Source organism: Callithrix jacchus, chromosome 11 (assembly GCF_049354715.1).
Source record: "Callithrix jacchus isolate 240 chromosome 11, calJac240_pri, whole genome shotgun sequence".
Classification (NCBI taxonomy): domain Eukaryota; kingdom Metazoa; phylum Chordata; class Mammalia; order Primates; family Cebidae; genus Callithrix; species Callithrix jacchus.
The window spans coordinates 91,411,727-91,437,967 of record NC_133512.1 but is presented as its reverse complement, the minus strand read 5'-3'; the positions used below and the strand labels follow the sequence as shown (position 1 = coordinate 91,437,967).

The 26,241-nt window shown below is 38.4% G+C and overlaps 1 protein-coding gene across 22 annotated transcripts in view; it reads right to left on the bottom strand.

Moving 5' to 3' along the window:
• Positions 1-26,241, bottom strand: part of LMBR1 (limb development membrane protein 1) — a 242,939-nt gene that overhangs the window by 148,991 nt on the left and 67,707 nt on the right. For 19 of the 22 annotated variants that reach the window (XR_013524121.1, XR_013524115.1, XR_004728109.3 and 16 more), the window contains one exon: positions 3,482-3,585. The exons of 2 other annotated variants lie outside the window; for them this stretch is intronic. Coding sequence is in view for 13 of the 20 variants with exons in the window: in XM_078343352.1 (XP_078199478.1) it covers positions 3,482-3,585 (104 nt within the window). In the remaining 7 variants the exon portion in view is untranslated. Of the gene's footprint in view, positions 1-1,428; positions 1,473-3,481; positions 3,586-26,241 lie in introns of all 22 variants that reach the window. One more of the 22 variants, XM_078343360.1, reaches the window with a different exon arrangement.

Sequence of the window (26,241 nt, the reverse complement as noted above, 5' to 3'; positions counted from 1 at the left end):
TGTTTCTAACCTCTCTGCAGTATCACTTCAGAAACTAGATGTGTCAAATGTAACCAATGAGCAAACACCTTTAAAGGAATATATATAAATATATGTACTTGTTAGCCAAATACGTTCAACATTTAATGACTGATCAATCATAACGATTTCAATAAAACAGCAAAGTTAGTAATTCTAAAAGTCCTGTGTAAAGAACCGTGTATCTTAAATAGTGTGATTTAAAACTTACACAGGTAATTACCAAATGATTCTAGACTACAGAAAGACACAACATTAAAAGGTTCCATGTATACTTAACACATTTAGACATAACTACACAATATTAACAACTTTTCCAACTTATATGTGACTGACTTTAAAACTGAAAAATAGGAGTATTTTTTAATAGCCTGCCTTTATTAGCTTAATTTTAAAACTTTCTAAACCTTTCTACTAGGGTCTGGAACACACCTTATTTTCAAAAAAGTTTGCTTCAAACTACGCTGGGTTTAATGCTCAAGCTGATTTATTCTGCTTCAGTACATGCCATTTCAAAATGAGAAACACATTTTGGAATTTTAAAACTGCCTGAGATAATAACTTGTGAATAATTAAACGATGACTATACTATATTCAGTTGCTTGCTTTGAGTCCCCTATTTTATAGACTACTTAGTGAGAAGAAGTATTCTAGAATACTTACTAGTGATTAGTGATTACTGAAATTTTATAGAATACTTACTAGTCAAATGCATTTGAAGACTATCTGGAGGATAAAGGTAATTTAATAATAGCTAACATTTACTAAGTGAAGTCCTGCATTACATGAATAATCACATCTCATTTAATCACCAAAATAATACAATAAAGTAAAAATTATTGTGACACCCATTTTACAGAAAGAAACCCTGAGGTTTAGATGAAGTTACTTACTTGCCCAGGCTGATGCCAAATGTTTTCTCAGCTGTAGCTTCACTATTTTCCACTGACCTCTTTTCCTCAGCATATCAGTGTAGTCAGACTCTCCAACTTTAAAATTCTTCTTCCTCCTCTACCTCCAAGCTGTAATCCCATCTCCCTCCTTCCCTTAATGGCATTAACAACCGAATTCTTTAATTTGGTTTTCTACAGCACCTATCACAACTTCACAAGTCAAACAAATGGCAGTCTTCCTGGGCTCCACCTTATTCCTCTCTTTTTAAGTCTTCTGCTGTGTTTGGGAATTAATTGGATTCATAGTTGCCTGTATCCTACAATTATTCAACATCTCAGTCCCATTTGAGGTCACCAAACACCTAGTGACCCTTGAGGGATTTTCAGGGGACCAAAACAGTCAAAGATGTGCTAAGAAAAGTATATGATTTTAATCATGTATAAAATGACTAAAAAATTTTTTTAAATAGAGGAAATAAGTGCTGTGCAATCGCAGGTGTAAAATATCTTGATTTACCTTCTAGGATCCCTCCTGAGCTGATTCTCCCTTTCACCTGAAGTCTATAAGAGGGAACAGGAGAAAAGTGACATGTCACTGGGACTTTCTGTCAGGTTTTTTTTTTTTTAAATTCTGGAGATTGTTGCTAATTCTTCAAACAGATTTAGCTAAGTCCCTTTCCTAGTTGGTCAATTCACACGAATGAAAGAAAGTAACTTGGGAGGCAAAGTGTTTGTCCATATTACACCCTGTTATTTTAAATAATAATCTATTCCACTAGATTTTTATGGAAAGTATAAATTAGGTAGATACTGCTTATAATGACAAATATGAAAGTATATTTCCCACCAAGCTTTATCAGTTGTTTTCTGCATGTGGCACTATTACACAAGAGGTGGTGTCAGGAAGAGGGAAGAACTTTGCATACTTGAAGCGAACGTCACCAGGCAATGCCATAGAATCCGGGCAGAGCTGACTCGGCACTGGGGTCTACAGAACAGGGCTGTGCACTGTGTGGAGTGTGCAATCCTTTGTACTCCTTTCCTTTGTGACCTGCACAAAGTCTAAAATGCGTATTTATCTCTAAATATACTCAAACAGTAGATGAAAACATTATTTTCAAACATCCTATCCCAGCTTCTCTGTTGCCTACAATGTAAAATTCAAATTACCAGCCAGAGGACTCTAGGCCTCCAGAATTTGACCCTGACCAGCCACTTGTGCACCCTCATCTCTCCCCATTCTCCAGTAGCTAAGTATGGCCATTCCCGCAATTCTATCAGAGCTCCGGGCCTCTGCTCAGGCCTGGAATGCCACAATCTAGCAAACCCCTGCTCATCCTTCAAGTCCCAGCCCAAGTCCAGGCTCACTTCCCCTGCGAAGCCAGCTCAATTCCCCAAGCACATCAAGATATCCATTCCTTTTAGGGTTTCCCACAGGACTTCATTATATAAAAGGGCTTCAATCTGCATCTTATTTCTTTACCTCTATCACTTCTCCCACTGTCTGACCCTTGAAGACAGGAGCTCCATCTTTCCATCTGTGTCCCCAGCAAGCTCCTATAAGTAGCATAATAACTGCTACTTAAGGAATTGCTTAGTAAAACTCTGAATTCTCAACAAAATGCATTCTCTATTGAATGAATGAATGAATATCCATCAAAAGTTATGGTTCTAAAATTCCACAGAAATTGCCTTCTCAAAAGTCTTCAATGACCTCCTTTCTTCTTGCTGTTCATTCTTGGTTTTCATTTACTTCTGAGACAGGGTCATGCTCTGTCATCCAGGCTGGAGTGCAGTGACGCCATCACAGCTCACACCACAACTTCAACCTGCAGACTCAAGCAATCCTCCCACCTCAGCCCCGAGAGCAGCTAGAATGACAAGTGCCCATCACCATGCCCAGTTAACTTTTTTATTTCTAGTACAGGCAGGGTCTCACTATGTTGCCCAGACTGGTCTCGAAGTACTAGCCTCAAGCAAGCCTCCTGCCTCAGCCTCCCAAAGTGGTGGGATTACAGGTATGAGCCACTGCACCGTCCACTGACTAAATTTTAATTGCCAGTCTCAAGATTTTTAAAATTCCAACATATAAAAGCCAGTTTTCTTAAGGTCAGGTTTGACCACCAGAGTCATTCATTCTGACCCTGGTACATTTACTAAATGTGAAATCAGCTGTCAGTTTTCAGCTGCAGACTATTAACACATGGAATAACAGGTAGACAACAGAAAGGGGAGCCCATGGAAATGACACTTTAACTGTCACTTCAAACTAAGTAAGATACCCTAAGAAAAGAAAAAAAGCTATTATATCAAGTTTATCCATTACACTAAATGTACACATATTGTAAAAGCACTCACAGGTCTACAAGATGTCTCTCTGTCATGGGCACGCAAAATAATTCAATATGTAGACTTATTCAAGTTACTGTGAACAATGTTAATATTACTTATTATTCATTTAATTTTTTTATATTCCATTTAAATAATTTAAGTCTGCTTTTTCTAGTTCAATGTGAATGATACTGAATTCCTCACTTAACAAATCTGATTCCAATACTAGATTCACTTACTTTTTTCAGGCCAGCAAAGCCTTCTGATTCCAGAAAGAAAAAGGCAAAGGGCATCAATACAAATAAACAAAGGTTGGAAAAAAGGGAAGCAAGATTCCACAAACCTATAAAAGGGATAAGAAGAAAAGCAGGTTAGATATTGAAACTGTAATCTTAATCAAGATCCATACTTTTAAGAAGTAAAAATAAACATAAGTAACATATTAGATAAACTCAGAAATCATAAAAGAATTATAGTACATATTTATTTAATTTTTTTTAACCTTGTAACTTATACCTATTGGGAAAAGTCAGTATAGAAACTAATGTTTTTTCCCGAGCCCTAAAATAAATTCACTAAACATATGACGTCTGCAGGGATCCAAAGAAACAGCTCTTTAGACATATAGGCACCGGAATATTTAAATTAGAGTCACCAGCGTTTATTGAGCCCTTAATAAATGCCAGATACTCTACTGAGCATTTTACATGCATAATCCCATTTAATTTAAGCCTCGTAAAAACTCTAAAAATAATAATTAGCATTTATTGAGCCCTTATGTGCCAAGCACTATTCTAAGTGATTTACAGATATTATCCAAACTCATTTACTCGCCCAGCAATCCCACGAGGCAGGTAACATTACTGCCCCAATATGACAGAAGCATGAGCTGGCCAGGCAACTTGCTAAAGCTGTATAGCCTGCAAGTGGCAGAGCTGGCTCTTAGTTCTTGGGATTTAAAAAAATCACTACATCACAGAAACTTTGGTAAACAATTCCAAGTGGGAAAGAAATAGTGACAGAGCTGGAAATCTCAAAGTGACCTTTTCTTCCTTTGGCACAAAATGGCAACTAAAATAACAAGAACAGATTTAGTAAAAACAGAGCCCTGTTAGGTATGTCATTGGGAGGGTATTTGGCCCAACATATCATATCACATTTTTTACAGGTAAAAAACTTAAACTTGGCCGGGCGCGGTGGCTCAAGCCTGTAATCCCAGCACTTTGGGAGGCTGAGGCGGGTGGAACACGAGGTCAACAGATCGAGACCATCCTGGTCAACATGGTGAAACCCTGTCTCTACTAAAAATTACAAAAAATTAGCTGGGCACGGTGGCGCGTGCCTGTAATCCCAGCTACTCAGGAGGCTGAGGCAGGAGAATTGCCCGAACCCAGGGGGCAGAGGTTGCAGTGAGCCGAGATTGCGCCATTGCACTCCAGCCTGGGTAACAAGAGCGAAACTCCGTCTCAAAAAAAAAAAAAAAAAAACTTAAACTTAAATTGAGTTTCAAAATGATGATGAGGATAGTCATTACAAAAGTTTATAAAATTAAGAGTCAAAGATAAAAATTATGCCAAGGATGAAATCAATGAACTGTATGCAATTATAATTTGCTGTTTTTGAAAGTAGGCAACTGATGCTTTGTCGACAGCTTTATTTCCAAACAGTGCTAAAAGCAGTGGAGGCCCAGTGCTGAACACACACAACACCTCTGCTCTGACTGCTGCTCCTGCTACAGACATGCACGCAGAGACTAACTCTGAGCTGGCAGTGAGTACAGGGAGCAGAGTGTCCCCAGCAACTGCAGTTATGAATAAACATAAATGTTTGTACCTGTCCTAATGCCCTTCAGAATAGCATGGAGTGTAAACAAACAATTAATTTAGCACGTAATATGGGTCAGCTGGGGAGATTCACTTCCTTTAGTAGACAAGGTGATATAATAAAACCAACTCACAACTTTCTATTCAAAAATCTATACAGATATAACAAATTTACAACATACATTCATCTTTGTAGAAAGTTAAAAATTTCAGAAAATAATACCTTAACATCTTTCAGTAGAAAAACTGCAATTTGAACTATTTAAAATTTTTTTAATTTTAAAAAATTTAAACACTTTTATACTTTACAGCCTTAAAAAAAGCCAAATATTCTGTTTTCTTTATTCAAAAAGAATATAATTAGAGTCAATTATTTTATTGTGCTAATAACCAGAAGGGCACATGGAATGATGGCCGCATGCATACAACTGAGTCCCAGGCAGCCCTGGGTTCACATCCTGTCTGTACTTCCACGTGACAACTTTCAACTATAAAATGCGGCTAATGATGGCTCTATAGACGTTGTCAAGTATTAAATAATGCACCTCCAACAGCTGGCACAATGCCCGTCATGAAGGAAGCACCTAATGAATGTTTGCTTTGACTAGCAGTCACAGCACCAGAGGCTACTGGCAACAGAGCTGTCAGCTCCCACGCTAACTACCACCCTTCCTGAGACTCCAGGCTCACGTGCTACTTTTCCCCTTCATCTTCCTTTCTACCAGGTATATCAGCTCCTGGTTTCTGTTCCTAGAAATGAGTGTGTGTCCAGCCACAATCTCCTCCCTCCCCCAACCGGCTATGGGTAAAGATATTGTATTCGCAACTTTTAAAAATTATATCTAAAGAGTAAATGGATCAAAGATGTACCTTCCAGGTCCAATTCATCACCTAAAGTGCATGGTCTTTGGCTTCTCTTTTGCCCGCCCAAGAGCATTTTCTCTTCTTTACAGTTTCCAAGTTACTTGCAGACATGTGAGGTATAACAATAACTAGTGATATGTACATTACATAATTACTGTTATTTAGTAGGCTAGAGAACCATGATTGTTACTCCGCTGCTTAGTTCAGGCATGGTGAAAGAAAGAAATGTCAGTTTCACCATTTGTGTTATAAAAGATAAAGGTCAGTGTGTCAAGAATTATACTCATTTTACACAAGACAGTTTTAATCCAACTATGTATTTCACAGTCCTTTTTAAAAAAACATTTTTAAAAGTTACCTGCTGCAGGTATACCTATAGTAGATAACTGTGTAGTTAGTTACCTGGGGTCTAGTTAAAGAGGACTGCATGCTGCTTTACTGCGCTTTGCAGATACTGCGTGAAGGTTTGTGGCAACCCTGTGGTGAAGTCTATGGGTGCCATTTTCCCATTATCACGTGCTCACTTCATTTCTCCAAGTCATATTTTGGTAATTTTCACAATACTTCAAACTTTTTCACTATTATTACATCTGTTATGATCTGTGATCAGTGATCTTTGATTATTAATTACTATTTTCATGTTTTGGGACACATCAAATTGTGCCCATAACAGATGCCGAACGTAATCAGTAAATGTGTGTTGACTACTCCGACGAGCCATTCCCCCATCTCTCCTCCACTCTTAGGGCCTCCCCATTCCCTGAGACACAACAATATTGCAACTAGATCATGTAATAACCCTACAATGTCCCTTAAGTGTTCAAATGAAAGGAAGAGCCACCCATATCTCTCTTTCAATCAAAAGCTAGAAGCTTAGTGAGGAGGCATGTCAAAAACAAGATAGGCTGAAAGCCAGGCCTCTCGTGCCAGTTAGCCAAGCTGTGAATGCAAAGGAAAAGTTCTTAAAGGAAATTCAAGTGCTACTCCAGTGAACACACAAATGATAAGAAAGCAGAACAGCCTTATTGCTGATACGCAGAAAGGTTTCGGGCTCTGGACAGATCAAACCAGCCACAACATTCCCTAGAGCCACAGCCTGAGCAAGGATGTAACTCTTCAAATCTATGAAGGCTGAGGGAAGTGAGGAAGCTCCAAATCAAGTCTGAAGCTACCAGAGGTTGGTTCATGAGGCTGAGAGGAAGAAGCTGTCTCCATAACGTAACAGTGCCAGGTGAAGCAGCAAGTGTGGTTGGAGAAGCTGCAGCACGCTCTCCAGAAGATCTGCTGAGACCATCAATGACAGTGGCTGCACTAAACAACAGATTTTCAAAGTAAACAAAAAACAGCCTTACACTGGAAGAAGATATCATCTAGGACTTGCTAGCCAGAGAGAAGTCAACGTCTGACTTCAAACCTTCAGTCAACAGGCTGACTCACAGTGTGGCAATTTCTCAAGGACCCAGCAATCCCATTACTGGGTATATATCCAAAGAATTAGAAATTGTTCTATTATAAGGACACATGCACAGGTATGTTCACTGCAGCACTGTTTACAATAGCAAAGACTTGGAACCAACCCAAATGCCCATCGATGATAGACTGGACAGGGAAAATGTGGCACATATACACCATGGAATACTATGCAGCCATCAAAAACGGTAAGTTTGTGTCCTTTGTAGGGACATGGATGAACCTGAAAACCATCATTCTCAGCAAACTGACACAAGAACAGAAAATCAAACACCACGTTATCACTCACAGTCGGGTGTTGAACAATGAGAACACATGGACACAGGGAGGGAAGCATCACACACTGGGGTCTGTGGGGAGGGGTACTACGAGAGGGACAGTGGAGGGTAGGGAGTTGCGGAGGGATAATATGGGGAGAAATGCCAGATACAGGTGATGGGGATAGAGGCAGCAAACCAGCTTGCCATGTATGTACCTATGGAACAATCTTGCATGTTCTTCACATGTACCCAAGAACCTAAAATGCAATTAAATATATATATATATATACACACACTCTAAAATGGAATTTAAAAGATATATATATGTATATATCTATATATACATATATATATATGTATATATCTATATATACATATATATATAGATATATACATATAGATATATATATATAGAATATGTATATATATATAGAATATTTGTGATTCATGGGAGGTCAAAATATCAACCTCCCCAGGAGTTTGGAAGCAGGGATGGGTTTGAGAGCAGTGGAGGATGCCTCTGCACATGTGCTAAAAACAGCAAGAGGACTGGAATCAGACATGGATCCTGAAGAGGTGACTGAATTACTGCCATCTAATGATAAAACTTGAATGCATGAGGAGCTTCTTCTTAGGGATGAGAAAAGCAAGTGGTTTCTTGAGGTGGAATCTACCCTGCTGGAGATGCTGTGAACACTGCGGAAATGACAGTAAAGGATTTAGAATACCATAAACTTAGCTGACACCAGTTTCGAAAGAACTTCTGTGAGTAAAATGCCGTCAAACAGCATCACGTATTACAGCGAAGTCTTTTGTGACAGGAAAAGTCAATCAATATGGCAAAGTACATTGTTGTCTTATTTTAAGAAATTGCCAGTCACCCCAATCTTTGGCAAAATCAATGCAAGACCTTCACCAGCAAAAGGATTACAACTTGCAGAAGGCCGAGATAATTGTTACCATTTCTAGCGATAAAGGCATGTGCACATATTGCCGTTGTGCACTTAACAGACTACTTTACAGTGGAAGTATAATTTTTATATGCACTGGGAAACCAAAACTTTTGTGACTCACTTTATTGCCACATTCGCTTCACTGCAGTAGATGGGAACCAACCTGCAGTATCTCCAAGATATCCCTGCAATTATTAGGTATGTAACACAGCAGGCATTGTTCTGGATGCATTAAGGTGCTGCCTTTTTCTCTGAGACTGGGTCTCACTCTGTGGCCCAGGCTGCAGTGCAGTGGTGCAATCATGGCTCACTGCAGCCTTGACTGCCTAGGCTCAGGTGATTCTCCTGCGTTAGCCTACCAAGTAGCTGAAACTATAGGTGCATGCCACCATGCCGGGCTGATTTTTGTATTCTTTGTAGAGATGAGGTTTTGCCATGTTGCCCGGTCTGGTCTCGAACTCCTGGGCTCAAGCAATCCACTCACCTCGGCCTCCCAAAGTGCTGGGATTACAGGTGTGAGCCACTGCACTCAGCCAGGTGCCACCTTAATATTTTATGACAAGGTAGGTCATAAAATTTAAGCCATTCCTTCTAATATGCTATAATGTTTTTAGGCAATATAAATTCCCCCATTTCCTAAACAACTATTTTTTTTTCTTTTGAGATGAAGTCTCACTCTGTCACCCAGGCAGCAGTGCAAATGGTACGATCTCAGCTCACCGCAACCTCTGCCTCCCAGGTTCAAGCGATTCTCCTGCCTCAGTCTCCTGAGTACCTGGGATTATAGGCACGCACCACTGTGCCAGGCTAATTTTTGTATTTTTCGTGGAGATGGGTTTCACCATGTTGGCCAGGTTGGTCTTGAACTCCTGACCTCAGGTGATCCACCCGCCTCAGCCTCCCAAAGTGCTGGGATTACAGGCGTGAACCACCGTGCCTGGCCCCTAAACTTCTTATGTTCTGTAGAGATGCTTGCAAATGTATCATTATAAACTCTAGATCAAAGGTCCATGAGGCATGAATATATTTCTCTTCATTTCTGATTTCCCAATGTCTGCTAAAGTGCTGAGGAATCAATAAAAATGGGTTCCACAAACAAACATTACAACCCGTATAGCTAAATGTTAACAGGAAAAGACTCTCAGGAAAAAGGGTCACAGGCTGAACTAAAGTAGTCTTAGAATTAATTCTCAATTGTCAGTATAAAATGAGCAAAATCATAACATATACAAAAATAAGAAATATTAATTTTAACAGCCTTATTGAGCTACATAAAATAAACTACACAGAGTATACCATCCGGTAAGTTTTGTCATGAGAACGCACCAATGACACCATCACCACAATTAAGCTAATGAACATAAACACATCTATCTCCCCCAAATTTTCTCATATCCTTTTCTAATCCCTGCCTCCTACCACTCCCCACCTGCCCGGATACCTGGTCAGCCACTGACTCTACACTTTAGAAAAGATGGATTTTCTAGAACATTATACAAATGGATTGTGTGATACATGCACTTGTTTTTATCTGGCTTCCGTTATCTAGCACAACTATTTTGAGATTAGACTGAATCGCTATTGGATTGCATCCATTCACCTGCAAACAATTTATCTATGTTGTTCCCAATCTGAGGCTATTAAAAATAAATCAGTCATAAATGCTCATGTACAAGTCTGTGTGGATTATGTGATCATTTCTTTTGGGAAATATTTAGGTCATATAATAGATACATGTTTAACATTTTAAGGAAATGCCAAGTGTTTGTATTTTAAAATCTCTCACCAGCAGAGATCAAGTTCATCCACATTTTCACCAAAAATAATATTTTCACCATTCTGGCAGGTGCAGAGTAATGTCTTACTGCTGTTTTAATTTGCACTTCTCTAGTAACAATGTGAACATCTGTTCATGAGCTTATTTACCATCCATTTATGTCTTTTTTAGTTAAGCATCTCTTAAAATCTGTTGCCCATTTTTTCATTTCTTTTTTTTAATGACTGAGTTTGGCAAGTTCTTTATATGCTCTGAATACAGGTCTTTTATCAGGTATGTGATTTGTGAGGATTTTCTCCCAGTTTATTCTTTATTCTCTTATCAACATTTTTAAAAGAACAACATTTATTAGAAGCCCAACTTACCAATTTTTTTCTTTTATAGATTGTGCTTTTTTTTATCCTACTGAAGAAGTTATGGCCTAGTTCAATGTCGCTAAGACTTTCTCCTATGTTTTCTTCTACAAGTTTTATAGTTTTAGGATTTACATTTAAGCCTATGATCCCTTGAGTTACATTCTGTGAATGGTGCTAGGTATGGACTGAAGTTCATTTTTTGCCTATAATTAACCAATTGTTCTCACACCATTTCTTTAAAACATAATTATCTTCCCGCTAAATTCCCTTGGCACCTCTGTCAAAAAATCAATTGACAATATATGTTTGGATCTACCCCTGGACACTCTATTCGACTGATTTGATCTGTTTATCTTTATGCTAATACTACACATTTTTTTTTTTTTTTTTTTTGAGACAGAGTCTTGCTCTGACAACAGGCTGGAGTGCAGTGGTGTGTCTCGGTTCACTGCAACCTCTACCTCCCAGGTTCAAGTGATTCTCCTCCCTCAGCTTCCCAAATAGCTGGGATTATGGGAGGGTGCAATCACACCCAGTTAATTTTTGCATTTTTGGTAGAGATGGGGTTTCACCATGTTGGCCAGAACTCCTGATCTCAAGTAACTGCCCACCTCAGCCTCCCAAAGCTAGGATTTACTATAGCTTTAAAAAAAAGTCTTTAAGTCAGATCATCAATGCTCTAAGTTACCTTTCAAAGTTGTTTGGGCTATTCTAAGTCCACAGAATTTCCATCAGAATTTTAGATCAGCTTGTCAATTTCTACAAAGTGTGCTGGAATCTTGACTGGCATGGTGTTCAATCTATAGATCAGTTTGGGGAGAACTTACACCTTAATATTGCTGTTACACACCGAATGCTTCTGTCTCCACCCCCAAATTCATAAATTGAAACGCTAATCCTCAGCATTAAGGTCGTTAGAGATGGAAGCCCAGAGGAGGCAGTTAGGTCACAAGGGGGCAATCCTCATGACGGGATGGTGCCTCTATAAGAGGAGACAGAGGAGAGCTTGCTTTCTCTCTCTCTGCTCTCAGCCATAAAGGATGCAGGGAGACTACCATCCAAGAACCAGAGGTAGGGTCATTATCAAGAACCTAACTATGGTGGCACCCTGATATGGGACTTTCAGCCTCCAGAACTGTAAAAAGTATTTGTTTCGTAAGCCACCCAGTCTATGGTATTCTGTTAAAGCAGCCCAAACTGATAAAAACAAGCATCTTCTAATCCATGAACACAGTATCTGTCTCCACTTATTGTGGTACTCAAATTTCTCTCAACAATGTCTTCGAGTTTACAGTACTAAAGTCTCACACATCCCTAAGTATTTCATATTTTTGATGCTACTGCATATAAGTGATATTGGGTTGTAAATTCAATTTCCAATTATTAATTGCCAGTATATAGAAATACAATTGGATTTTGATCTTCTATCCTGCAACTGTGCAAAGTTTACTTATTGGTTCTAATAGCCTTTTTTTAAAAAAACATCCAGCCCAAAATGTCATCTAATAGTTTTTCACAACAGATTCCGTCAGAATTTTTGCACAGAAAACATCATCTGTGAAATACAGTTTTACTTTTTCCTTTCCAACTTCAGTGACTTGTTTTTAAAACAAAACAAACTCCAAAATGTGTCAGTCATATAAGAACTGTGAAGTGGCAAAAAAGAAAAAGAAAAAAAAAAAAAACCCTCCAAAATGTTAAATGGACGTGGTAAGAACAGATGTTCTTGCCTTGTTCCTGATCTCAGGGGGCAAACATTCATTCTTTCACCGTTAAGTAGGATGTTACCTGTAGGTTTTTTATAGATGCATCGCTTTTTTGAGGCAGTCTCGCTCTGTTGCCCAGGCTGGAGTGAAGCAGGGCAATCTCTCAGCTCATTGCAACCTCCACCTCCAAAGTTCAAACGATTCTCCTGTCTCAGCTTCCCAAGTAGCTGAGACTACAGGTACACACAACCATGCATGGCTAAGTTTTGTATTTTTAGTAGAGACAGAGTTTCACCATATTGGTTAGGCTGGTCTCAAACTCCTGACCTCAGGTGATCCACCGACCTTGGCCTCCCACAGTGCTGGGACTGCAGGTGTGAGCCACCGCATCTGGCCTGATGCATTTGAAAGGGGATGAGAACATCCCCTCTAAGGCCTATTTCACTGAGAGATTTTATCAGAAACGGATACTGAATTCTGTCATATGCTTTTTCCGCATGTATTGTGACAACTATATGACTTTTTTCTATTGTGTTAATCAAGTCACATGGATTGGCTTTGCAAAAGTCATGATGTATTATCCTTTTTATACAGTATTACATTTGATTTGCTAAAATTTTATTTAGAACTTAAGCATCTATGTTTGTGACAATGGTCTGCAGTTTTCAGTTTTCATATACTGTCTGTCTGGTTTTGATAGCAGGGTAATGCTGACCTCAGTGAATTAGAAAATATTCCCACATCAATTTTCTGGAGGAGCCTGTGCAGAACTGCTGTTATTTCTTCCTTAAATATACGGAACTGACAATAAATCCCCTTGGCCTAAAGCTTTATTTGTGATAATGTTCCTGACATTCCAGACTATCTGAGATGGCTTTAATAGTTTTTGCCTTTTAAGGAAATTTGTTCATTTATCTAAGTTGTTGGATTTGTTGGCATAAAGGTGTTCTTAACATGCCATTATTGGCCAGGTATGGTGGCTGAACCTAGAATCCCAGCACTTTGGGAGGCCGAGGCAGGAGGATCATGAGGTCAGGAGTTTAACACCAGCCTGGCCAAAATGATGAAACCCTGTCTCTACTAAAAATACAAAAAACTCAGCCAGGCACAGTGGCAGGCGCCTGTAATCCCAGCTACTCGGGAGGCTGAGGCAGGAGAATTGCTTGAACCCGGGGGCACGGGCTGCAGTGAGCTACTATCACACCACTGCACTCCAGCTTGAGGGACAAAGCGAGACTCTGTCTCAAAAATAAACAAACAAATAAATAAAATGCCATTATTATCCTTTCAATCGCTGTACAATGTACAGTGATGTCACCTCTCATTCTTAATACTAACTCTCTTCTTTTTTGCTGGTCAGTCTGGCATTGCTTGTCAATTTTACTGTTCTCTGTGATTTTCTCTGTGTTTTATTTCATTGGTTTCTCCTCTCACGACTTTTTAAAAAATTTTTCCCATTTGTTGAATCTGTGGAAACTGATTTGAGACCTTTTTTCTATTGTAACACAGGTATTTCTTGCTATAATTTACCTGTAAAAACTTCAGATACATCCCACAAATATTAAAATGTTTTTTCATTTTCATTCATTCATTCAGTTCAGAGCACTTTCAAGTTTTTCTTTTGATTGTTCTTTGACCAGTGAGTTATTGTAAAGTATGTTACTAACTACCAAATACTCTGGGATTTTCTAAATTGTTTCTAGGTAAGTTTTCTGATACTTATCACTTAATTTTATCGTCCTTACAGAGCCTATCTTGTATGACTTGAAATCCTTCTAAGTGTATTGAGACTTATTTTATAGCAAAGAATGTGATCTCTCTTGGTAAATGCCCCCATAGTACTGGGAAAAAAATACGTATTCTATTGTTGGGTGGAGTGTTCTATAAATGCTAATTAGGTCAAGGCAGTTGATAGAATGATTCAAATCTTCTATATCCTGTTTTTTTTCTTTATGTTCTATCAATAATTGAAAGAGGGGTATTGAAATATCTGAATGTCATTATGGATCTGACTATACTTTCTATCTATTTTGCTTCAGGTACTTAACAGCTATGTCATTAGGCAGATACATGTTGAGCATCATTAGGCTCTTCAGGTGAACAAACCCCTTTAACATTATGAAATGATCTTCTTTATGACTGGTAATATTCTTTGCCTTGTCTGATAATCATATAGCCACTCCAACTTTCCTCTGATTAGAATTAGCATGGTGTATCTTTTTTCTCCTATTGCCGTTAACCTAGTTTTGCCTTTATAGTGGGTATCCTGCAAGCAGATATGCTTCATTCTTTCTTTTACGTTCAATTTCATAATCTCTGCCTTTTAGTTGTAGTGTTTAGAACACTACGTTTCAAGTGATTCTTGATAAAGTTAGGTTTCAATCTATCAACTTGGTTTTTGTTTTCTATTTGCCCCACGTGTTGGCTTCCCTTCCCATAGATTAAGTATTTTTTATGATTCCTTTGTTTATTCACTATAGCTGTTGGGCTATTTCTGGTTTGTCTTCAGGCTTATCATATGCCTTTAACTTATCACAGTCTGCCTTCAGATGATTTTATAGGCTGCTCCGCCTGTGGAGTAGCCATTCTTTCATTCCTTTTACTTTCTTAATAAAACTTGCTGTCACTTAAAATAAAAAAATAAAGATAACATTTCACATAGAGCATGAGAACTTCACAAGAGTGTACTTCCACGGCTTACCTCCTGTATTAAATTATTTTTGTCACATAATTTACTTGTACACATAGAGTAAAACTCATAATACATTGTTACTGTTTTTTAAACAGCCAATTATCTTTTCTAGAGATATATGATTTTTAAAAGCTTTTCTATTTACCTATAAAAATGCCGCTTCTAGTGCTCAATTCATTTCGTAGAGCTAGGAGATGAGTTAAGACATAATCACTCAGGTTCGTTTAGCTCACAGTTCCGAGACCTCTATCTCCTACCAACTTCCTACTGCATGAAGGACAATCTTTAACATTTTTTGATGTACAGCTCTGCTGGTGATGAAATGTTATCTTTTGTGTATCTGACATTGTCATTATCTTGCCTTTGTTTTAAGAAACATTTTCACTGGGTATAGAACTAGATTGGCTGGGATGTTTCCTTTTAGTACAATCCTCCCTCAGTGTCTATGGGGGGATTGGTTCCAAGACCTCCCACAGATACTAAAAGCCACAGATGCTCAAGTCCCTTATATAAAATGGTGGGGTATTTGCATACAACCTATGCACACCCTCCTATACACTTTGAATCATCCATGGGCTACTTACAATACCCAATACAGTGTAAATCTATATACTACGCTGTTTAGAGAAAAAGTAGAAAGAAGTCTGTACATGCTCACTACAAACACAAGCATCTTCTTCTCAAGTATTTGTGATCCATGGTTGGTTGAATCTACGGATCCAGAACGCATGGATCCTGAGGGCTGACCATGCTGCACTGTCACACTGTCAACTGGCTTGCACTGTTTCCCAGTAGAAACACACTGTGAGTCTTATTACTGCTCCTCTGTACTTAATGTGTCTCTTTTTGTGGATGCATTTAAGATTTCCTCTTTATCCCTGATTTTGAGCAAGCGCATTATGTGCCTTGGTACGGTTTTCTTCATGTATCTTGTACCTACAGTTCTCATCAATTTTGGAATTTTTCCATCATTAACTTTTCAAATATTTTTTCTTAACTCCCCGCCTTTAGAAACACTAACTACATCACTGATACCCTGTGTGTTAGCCCATTTTGCATTGCCATCAAGGAATACTTGAGGCTGCGTAATTTATAAAGAAAAGAGGTTTATTCGCCTCACAGTTCTACAGGGTGTACAAGAAGCTTGGTGTCCGCATCTGCTCTGATGAGGGCCTCAAGCTGCTTCCATTCGTGGTGAAACAGGAAGGGGAGCTGCCATATGCAGCAATCACAGGACAAGAGAGGAAGCAATGGTGAGGGGGTGGTGCCAGACTCTTTTTAACAACCAGCTAGCTCTTTGAGAATGAAGAACTCACTCACCTTACCTCCCAGTAGGGAATCATGGGGATCTGCCCCACTGGCCCAAACACCTCCCACTAGATGTACCTCAACACTGGGGATCAAATTTCTCTCTTTTTTTTTTTTTTCTGAGATGATGTCTTCCTCTGTCCCCCCGGCTAAAGCTCAGTGGCACAATCTCAGCTCACTATAACCTCCACCTCCCAAATTCAAGTGATTGTCTTGCCTCAGCCTCCCAAATAGCTAGGATTACAGGCATGTGCCACCACGACTGACCAATTTTTGTATTTTTAGTAGAGACGGGATTTCACCATGTTGGCCAGGCTGGTCTTGAACTCCTGGCCTCAAGTGATCCACCCGCGTAGGCCTCCCAAAGTGCTGGGAATACTGGTGTGAAGCACGGTGCCTGGCCCTGGGAGTCAAACTTCAACATGCAGTAAGGGGGAATAAACATCCAAATTATAGCACTATTGTCACTTTTCAGCCATTTTTTAAATCTGTTTCACATTTAAATTGTTCGTTTGTTTTTTTAAATGGAGTGTCTCTCTGTTGTCCAGGCTAGAGTGCAGTGCCATGATCTTGGCTCTACAACCTCCGTCTCCTGGGTTCAAGCGATTCTCCTGCCTCAGCCACCTGAGTGGTTGGGACTACAGGCATGCACCACCACGCCCAACTAATTTTTGTATTTTTAGAAGAGATGGGGTTTCGCCAAGTTGGCCAGGCTGGTCTTGAACTCCAGACTTCAGGTGATCTGCCCACCTTGGCCTCCCAAAGTGTTAGGATTACAGGAGTGAGCCACCATGCCTGGCCTACTTTGGAATAGTTTTCTATAGCTATGTCCTCAAATTCATTAATCTCCCGCAATGTCTAACTGGCTATTAATCTACTGTTTTATAGACCTTCACATCACACGCTATAGTTTTCATCACTAGAAGTTTGGTCGTTTTTTTCATTTTGTTTTTTTTTACATCTTTTACATCTCGGTATGTTCAACATTTCCTCCAAGTTTCTGGAACATATGAATACAGTCGTAAGAACCGTTTTCATGTATGCATCTACTAATTCTGAGGTCTCAGTTGCAGACTCCGGTTAGGCACAGTGGGCAGGATCCCCATGCCTCCATCCCCAGACTTCTGTGAATACGGTGCATGGTGCACTGGTTTTCTGGGACTGCTGTAACAAAGCACCACAACCTGAATGGCTTCAAGCAACAGAAATCTATTCTCTTACAGTCCCAGGGACTGGAAGTCTGAAAGCAAGGTGTCAGCAAGACCATGCTCTTTCCGAAGGCTCTAGGGAAGAACCCTTCCTTCTCTCTGCAGGTGGCTGCCTGCAATCTTTGGAATCTTGTTGATTCGTTATTCCAATCTTAGCCTCTGTCTTCACAGGGCCTTCTTCCCTGTGTGTCTGTCTCTGCTTTATGTTTTTAAGGGGGAAACGAGTCTTGGGATTGGGGTCTTCACTAATCTAAGATGACTTCGTCTTCACTAATTATGTCTACAAAGTGTATTTCCAAATAAGTTCACATCCTGATGTTCTGAGTGAACCTAAGGACTTTGCAGATATAATTAAGGTTATGAACCTTAAAATAGGAGGATAGCAAGACCATTTGGGGTTATCCAGGTGGGCATAATCTAACCACATGAGCCTTTCATGTGATTTTTAAACACACACACACACACACACACACACACACACACACACAGAGAGAGAGAGACAGACAGAGAGAGAGAGAGAACACATGAGTGCAGAGAACTTTCTCCTTAGCTGGAGTCAGAGAGATGCAGCAGAAGGGAAGTCAGAGCAGAACCTGACCCACCTTTGCTGGTGGCGATCACATGGAAGAGTAGAGAAATGAGGCAAGAAGCCTCTAGAAACAAAGGCTGGCACCTGACTGACATACAGGTAGGAAGTCCTAAAACTACAAAGAAACAAATTCAGCCAATAGTCTGAAAGCAAATTCTTTCCCAGAGCTTCCAATGAGGAAGGCAACCCTGCGAACACCTTGATTTCAGCCTATGAGACTACACAGACGGCCTTCATTTGCCAGAAACAGAACATCAGTTTAGTAAAGTTTTCCTACGGGAAATGTTTGAACTGAGAAAATGAGATCCCATTAATTCTACCCAGCAGTATAAAACCAGATGCTTTGCTGTGCAGCTCTCTCCTTCCCAGTACTCGCCTGGTAAACTCCAGCCCCATCTTGGTCTCTCAAAACTCCTGGATTCTCAACCCAGAATACTGCTCAGCTCCATCTGGGTTCTCCCTCTCTGTCCTGCTGTCTGGAAACTCTGTCAAGGCAGACCTTGTTTGCCTCTCATCTCTGGAGATTACTGTCCTTCTTTGCCTGTAGTTTCTCAAAAACCTAGTTGTTCCAGGTGGGAGGGTATATGTCCAGTTCCCCTTCCTCCACTTTAGTCAGACTACTAAGCGTTTAAAGCATTTTTCTACCAACACTTGAATACTGGCTTTTTGTTGTTTATAGATACAGGGTCTCCCTTTGTTGCCCAGGCTGGTCTTGAAGTGGCTTCAAGCAATCCTCCCAACTTGGCCTCCCAAAATGTTGGGATTACAGGTTTACCATGCCTGGCCTAATTTTTCATACTCCCATGCCTGAGCCTTAGTTCTCAATAATACAGGAGAAGTTCTGGGTATAAAACAGCAACAGCATCCTTATACATTACTACCTAGCTATCCTAATGGATTTGTTGATCATAGAAAATGTTTTAAAACTGTAGTTAGCTACTGTCTTTCAAGCCGACCTCCCTACATACTTACTGATATCCTTGCCCTTTGTTTAATTCTTTCAACATACAACTCAACAACAAAACAAAGTCTGTTTATTACTAAAAGAATAAGCCTCAACTCCTATGTCTTTGTTTTCTCGTATTAGATGGAATATTGCTCCCTATTATGAAATATCCATTCTCTTCATTTTCTTGCCCCAAATTCCTAAAACTTACCTAATCCAGTATACATTGCTACAATGGGACTCCAGGGTACTTCACTGATATCATCAAGCTTATTCTTTTTCTCCTTTTCCACACTCTTTCTATACGTTCTTCAATACATTTAAAAAATAAAGGCTAGTCAAATGATGTTGTGTTAGAAAATTTTAAACATAATAATGAAACAACTGCAATGCCTCACTTTGGTTAAGCTCCTTTACACTATCCAATGTCTGCTACTTTCAATTCACATTCAGAAGAAACACCATCACTCGAAGGAAAAAAGGTACTAGTTTTTTTATCTTCTCCAAAGAATTGTTTTAGATTGAAATAATCTCTGTCTTATTTCTAATGAACTAAAATACATATTTATTTCAATACTTAAGCAGAACTGATACAATTGTAAGAATCTAAAATTAAAATTTGTTCAAAATAAATGAAAGCTTGCTCTTAGGACACCAAGAAAAAGGTACAGGGCGGAAGAGAACCTAAGACATTTTCTTAAATGACTCAATAAATTCCTCACAAATTTCATAACTTACAAATGGCAGCCCTGGAATTAGATCCCAGGTCTGTTGCTCTTTCTACATTACTGATGATGTCTCCTACTTAACATTCTGGGTGAAAAATGAACAATGTTTTTAATTTCCTTAATATTACCTGAAGAAAATAATGTATCAATTTAACAAAATTTTACTAAGGGAAATAATGACTATGATATTCCATTAATTCTATCCATCAACATAAAACGATATGCTTAACTGAGCCTGTGATCAGTTTTGTAGACGGAACACACACATCTGCATTTGTCTTCTCAGCTGTTTACATGTGGGTGTGTGCATGCACAGTCAAGGCTTCTTGAAACTCCAAGACGTCTTTCAACTACACAGAGGTTCCTAAAAATCTAACCCATAAAATATTGAATATACTCTATCAACTTAGTGTACTATAAAGTACTCTAACAAAAAATCAAGGTATTCACACAATTTGTGATTTTAAAAACTTCACCAGTTCTCATGGCAGATAGCTAAATGAGTAGCACTTTACATCATCTAACAAGCCTAGATTTGCACGTATCACAAATATGATCCCTTGAAGAGGGACTGCAACTCTGTCACTCAGTTTCCTTAGGTATACAATAGGCTATAATTCACAGGCCTCTTATGAAGAACAGAAGATTAATTAACACCCAAACTGTTAAACAAATGTCAGTGCCTCTTCCCTGCCCTGTCTCAACATCACAAAATTGGTACAAGGCCGGACGCAGTGGCTCATGCCTGTAATCCCAGCACTTTCGGAGGCGGAGGCAGGCGGATCACCTGAGGGAGGAGTTTGAGACCAGCCTGAAAAACATGGAGAAACCCCGCCTGTGTAACAAGAGCAAAACTCCATCTCAAAAAAAAAAAAGGAACAAAGAAACTAAAAAGTTCTCTCCTACACCAGCATTTAGACCCTATAAAGACAACAAAATGATGCGAGTTACAGCTAAAATTAGCTCTCAACCCTTTCCTTAAAGAATTATTTCTCATTTTCACAAAAAAATTTAACCAGCAAAACCTATATACATAGGTGACATTGAAAATATTTTAAAATGACAATGACAGAAACTAGGTATAGAAAATCAATTGCAAATAAATATACCAACTAATTAACAATATAAATATAGCACAATTGTGGGTGATTTTTTTTTTCTGGATATTCTTTCTATAAGAAGCATATGAAGTCCTCTAAAATTCGCAAAGTATACATTTAAACACCTTTGTGAAACTCAAATTTCTCCATATCCCTGTATCATATAATTTTCCCCACAAAATAAACAAACAAAAAGGGGAGAAAATAATAAAGCTCAACTGAGATGAGGATGCTGGGTTAGACCCATTCATTAGCCACGTGGCTCACTTTATTTACCAGTCTCTCTGACTGCACAATTTAGATTTTAGCCTCAGCAAAATTACAAATTACCACATGTTAGGGAGCCTCAAATATTGCTCTCATATTGTTGTAATCATGAATATACATCCTTGAAGGCTAAGGGTCCACTATGCTTTCATATTCAGAAGAAAAAAAGTTTAAAACCTATTTTTAAGTTTTGACATCCTGAGAAGGATTTGAATTTTACTGTATAAAAGGGACATGTGTGATTAGAAAGGTAAATTCTGAAGCATAAAAGGAGACTGTTTTTATTGTTATTGATTTATAAACATACGTGCTTCCAGAATTTATCCTTCTAATCACACATGTCCCTTTTATACAGTAAAATTCAAATTCTCTGGATGTCAAAAGTTAAAAAATTTAAACTTTGCCCCAGGCAGCAAATGCTCCCAAGTCAGTAAAAGGCATCTATTCTGACTAACCAATACACTTATTTAAGATAAAGACAGTTTATCAAAAGCTAAATGAAAAAAATCTTGTTTATTTCTTTTTTCCTTTTTTTGAGACAGAGTCTCACTCTGTTGCCCAGGCTGAAGTACAGTGGTGCCATTTTGGCTCACTGCCACCTCTCCCTCCTAGGTACAAGCGATTCTTGTGTCTCAGTCTCCCAAGTATCTGGGATTACAGATGTGCACCATCACACCAGGCTAACATTTGTATTTTAGTAGAGACAGAAGACGGGGTGAAGAAATCTTTATGAGCAGATCAAACAAGCAGCAATGTCTGTTAGACAACTGAAGAAAATGATTCAGCACCCTGAATCCAGAAGGGTTCCAAATACAAGTTAATTTAGTTTGTCAAGAAATTTAGATGCCTTTTTCATGTACTGATCAACCAGCTTTTTTCAATCTAAATAATTAAATGCAAAATATTAAGTTTACTAACTTAATATTAACTTAACACCCAAAATGTTAAACAAATGTCAGGGCCTCTTCTCTGCCCTGTCTCAACATCATAAAAATGGTCAAGGCCGGACACGGTGGCTCATGCCTGTAATCCCAGCACTTTGGAAGGCCAAGGCAGGCAGATCACCTGAGGTCGGGAATTTGAGACCAGCCTGAACATAGAGAAATGGGTTCTCCATGTTGTTCAGGCTGGTCTCAAATAAATAAATGTGAGAATTTCAGACGCAGCTTATGCTACTCTAATAATAAAATCTGCAATTATAAGAAAGTAAAAATACTATGAGAACAACATCTAATATATAGATATAATATTGTATCTAACATACATTGCTAAGTAGTGATTATATTCTTGGCAATTTTGCAAAGCTTAGTAAATTTCTAATATTTTATAAATATGCATCAACATATACACATATTCCTTAATATTCTATAATTTTGATAAATCATTCTTAAAAATTACTGTTAGGGCCAACGCACATATTTCATTATACATTATTTCATTATTAATTTGTAAGACAAATATTAATCAAATCTGTCTGCTTTAGAAAGGTAAAATTTTATACTTCCATATAGCAGTAAAACCCTAAAAATTCAGCCACAGTATGACAACCTCTATTTGAAAGATATCCAGTGCTCACCCTAGAAAAGGTACTTGAATTTAAAGTTATTTAATCGTGGTTTAAAATAAAACAAGACCAAATTTCCAGATCACCATACAATGCATTAACTTCTAGCTCCATCTGCTGGAGTCACAAAATATTTCAAAATACAACATACAATACTATGGAGCAAATAATTTATCATTTTTCCTCATATAGACAAAAACCTTCATGAATTTAAATTAAAAAAATAATCAGAGTTCAGCCATATTTAATAATTTCCAAAATGACAAAAGTTCAACCATTATTTCAGTAGAATTGAAGATCTAATCCAATTATCAAAAAGTAACTTATACAATTTTTACAAGTTCTACCAACAAAGCATAAAGCCTTCTAAAAGAGTCTGTAAGTCTGCTTTCAAGTAGTGTGAGGACTTCGGAATCACTAACCACTGTTGACTTCGGGTTAAAAGGGGCAGAGAGAGAAAACTTAAGAATTAGAATAGCCTCTGTTTATTTAGTTAGGCAAAAAATAAATAACAATTTACCAATGAGTTGTAGAATTTTTTCTCTTAATATAACTCTTATCTTAAAAAAGAGTATGTCCATTGTACAAATGCAAACACCAAATGCAATGTAAATGTCAAAAAAAAAGAAAATATATATAATCCTACAAAAACAGCTAAACTCTGTATTCACCCTTCCAGACATCTTTCTGTGCAGCTACCTACACATGTACTCTTTTTCTCTTTCTATAAAATAGGCATTGGATCATAAATATGGACTTTTTTCTAATATCTTTATATATCAACAAATGCTCACCTAAATTATCATCTATAATGGCCAAAAAAGCAAGCACTCCACTGCATCTGGCAAGATTTAATTAATTTCCTATTCCAAACAGCAGGATTTTTGTTTTTAATGTTATAAACAATACCTCAATATCCAGTGACTATTTTGATACACATTATGATAAATGACTAAACTATTGAGTTCAAATGACTAGTAACACTTAGTGAACGACAGCACATTAAAATCTACTAGAGACTTACTTTTGACTTAGCATCTATTCATAAATAAATGTAATATTTTCTTAACTTCAATTGTTTATACACTAACAGTTTGATTTTTTGGATCTTCTGTGGAACTTAAAAATGAATTTTAAAAGGACGGATTTTGCATTTTTCCTTCATGTTGTCCAAACAGTATATTGGCTACTCCTGAAGACAAATCAAAATACAGCACACAGTCCTTACAGCGACTAGTCAGATTCACTATGGTTATATTCTAACAGACAATCTCAAACTGGGCAATCATGTTACAAATGTATGTGAATGCCACTCATAAGTAAGTGGACAGCTTTGCCAAAATGGGACCCCACTGGGGAAAAATAACTCAAAGTTTCCTGATTTTATTCAAGGGTACAATCTGATTCCATAATTTTCCTATCTTACATATCTTTATTGATATTTGGCTCTTATTTTAATATTAAACTCATATTACTTAAAATTAGCCATTCTAAAGTGAGCAGTTCAGGGGCATTTGTACTAAACTGACCATCTTTACCTAACTCCAAAACATTTTTATCACCCCAAAAGGTTACCCTTTCCAAAAGGAAAACCCAGGAAGTAGCTATATCACTGTTTTTCACCTTATGGAAATGAAGAGTTTCACAGTTCCTATTAGTTTTTTTAACAGTACAAAAGATATAGAAAATGTACACAAGTGGATACTTTATTTTTTCTGTCCATTTTTACCCTTTCTCCTATTTTAATTACAACAAAACAAACTCTCACTACCATTTTAATTTGTCATCTCTGCCCCATGTACTCTAGTTGCTGGCATGTCATGGTCCACACTGAGTGAATGAACACATCTCACAGCATCACGCTGACAAGTGATGACAACCACTAGCCAAAATCCAATGGCCGGAGGGTCACCAGCAATTCTGCCTCATGCCAGTACTCCAATGTCACTTTTGTATCTCACAGTTTTCAAACTGTTTTCTCACTGCAGGCAGAGATACATCTTGTTTACATGACACAGTTTACTAAGTTAATATTTTACTTATTTGTGTTACAAAATTCCTGCCCAGAAAAGCAAAGAACATTCCAAGGTAATATGGTTAACATGTAACATCTCAAACCTGTGTCCAAAATCTAAACACCATATTCGAGACAAACCAAATAGACCTGCACATAAAAAAAGCATCATCAGCACATCTAGCCTCTAATCAGAAAGTGATTTACACGTGAAGGCACAATCAAAAACATCCATACTGACAATTTTACAAGATAGGCTATTAAATTTCTCTCAAATTAAATTCACTTTTACCAAAATATTCCTAATGACATGATTATAATGACTTTTATCCCTTCAATCAATAAATGTTATTGAACACTTTCAGCATGAAAGTACTGGAATAGATGCTCCATGGGAGATTTAAAGGGATCTGAACATTTCCTGAGTATTCACCGAATCCCATAAATGTCACAAAACTGTTAATGACAGACTGACAAATGAATACAAGGGATATAACTGTGCTGGGGAAAAGGGCATGAGCAGACTGTCTGTAAACTTCTAGACACTGACTCTGAACCGATGCTGACTCCAGGAGACCTTCCCTGTGGCTCTTCAGTCAGAGTAGGGGCTTATGGAGGCCAGGTAATCAATGGAATTTTAGCACAGGCGCAACTCAGAGTGGGTCCCTGAGCCCATCCTTTGGCTGTCTCCTCACTCCAGAAGGCATCAATGGAATGGAATGGCTAGCGGAATCCCCACACGGATTCCCTGACCTGTGGAGTGAGGGCTATGATGATGGGAAAGACCGAGGGGGAGCTACTAAAACTGCATCTACGTAGGAAAACAGGAAACCAAAACCAATACCACATTCTCGGAGGGACTCCAGAGATTACTGCCACCATCAAGGACTTGAAAGATGCAGGGGTGCGGATTCCCACTGCACCCCCATTCGACTCTTACCTGGTCTGTGCAGAAGACAGACAGAGCTTGCAGAATGATAGAAGATTCTCATTAAGCTTAACTAGGTAGTGAGTCCAACTGCAGCTGCTGTACCAGATGTGGCTTCACTGTCACCTGCTGTCTGGTATGCAGCTGCTGATCTGGCAAATGCCTTTCTCTGTCCCTGTTAGTAAAGACCACCAGCAGCAGTTCACTTTCAGCTGACAAATGCCCTACCTCAAGGGTATGTAAGCCCTCTCAAGGGCTCTCTAGCCCTGTGTTATTATTTAGTTCACAGGAATCTGGATCACCTTTTCCTTTCATAAGATATTAATATCACACTGGCCCTTACGTTGGTCATATTTTGATGACTGGACCTAGTGAGTAAGAAGTGACAACCACTGTAAACTTATTGGTAAGACATTTGTGTGTCAAAAAGTGGGAAATCAATCTGA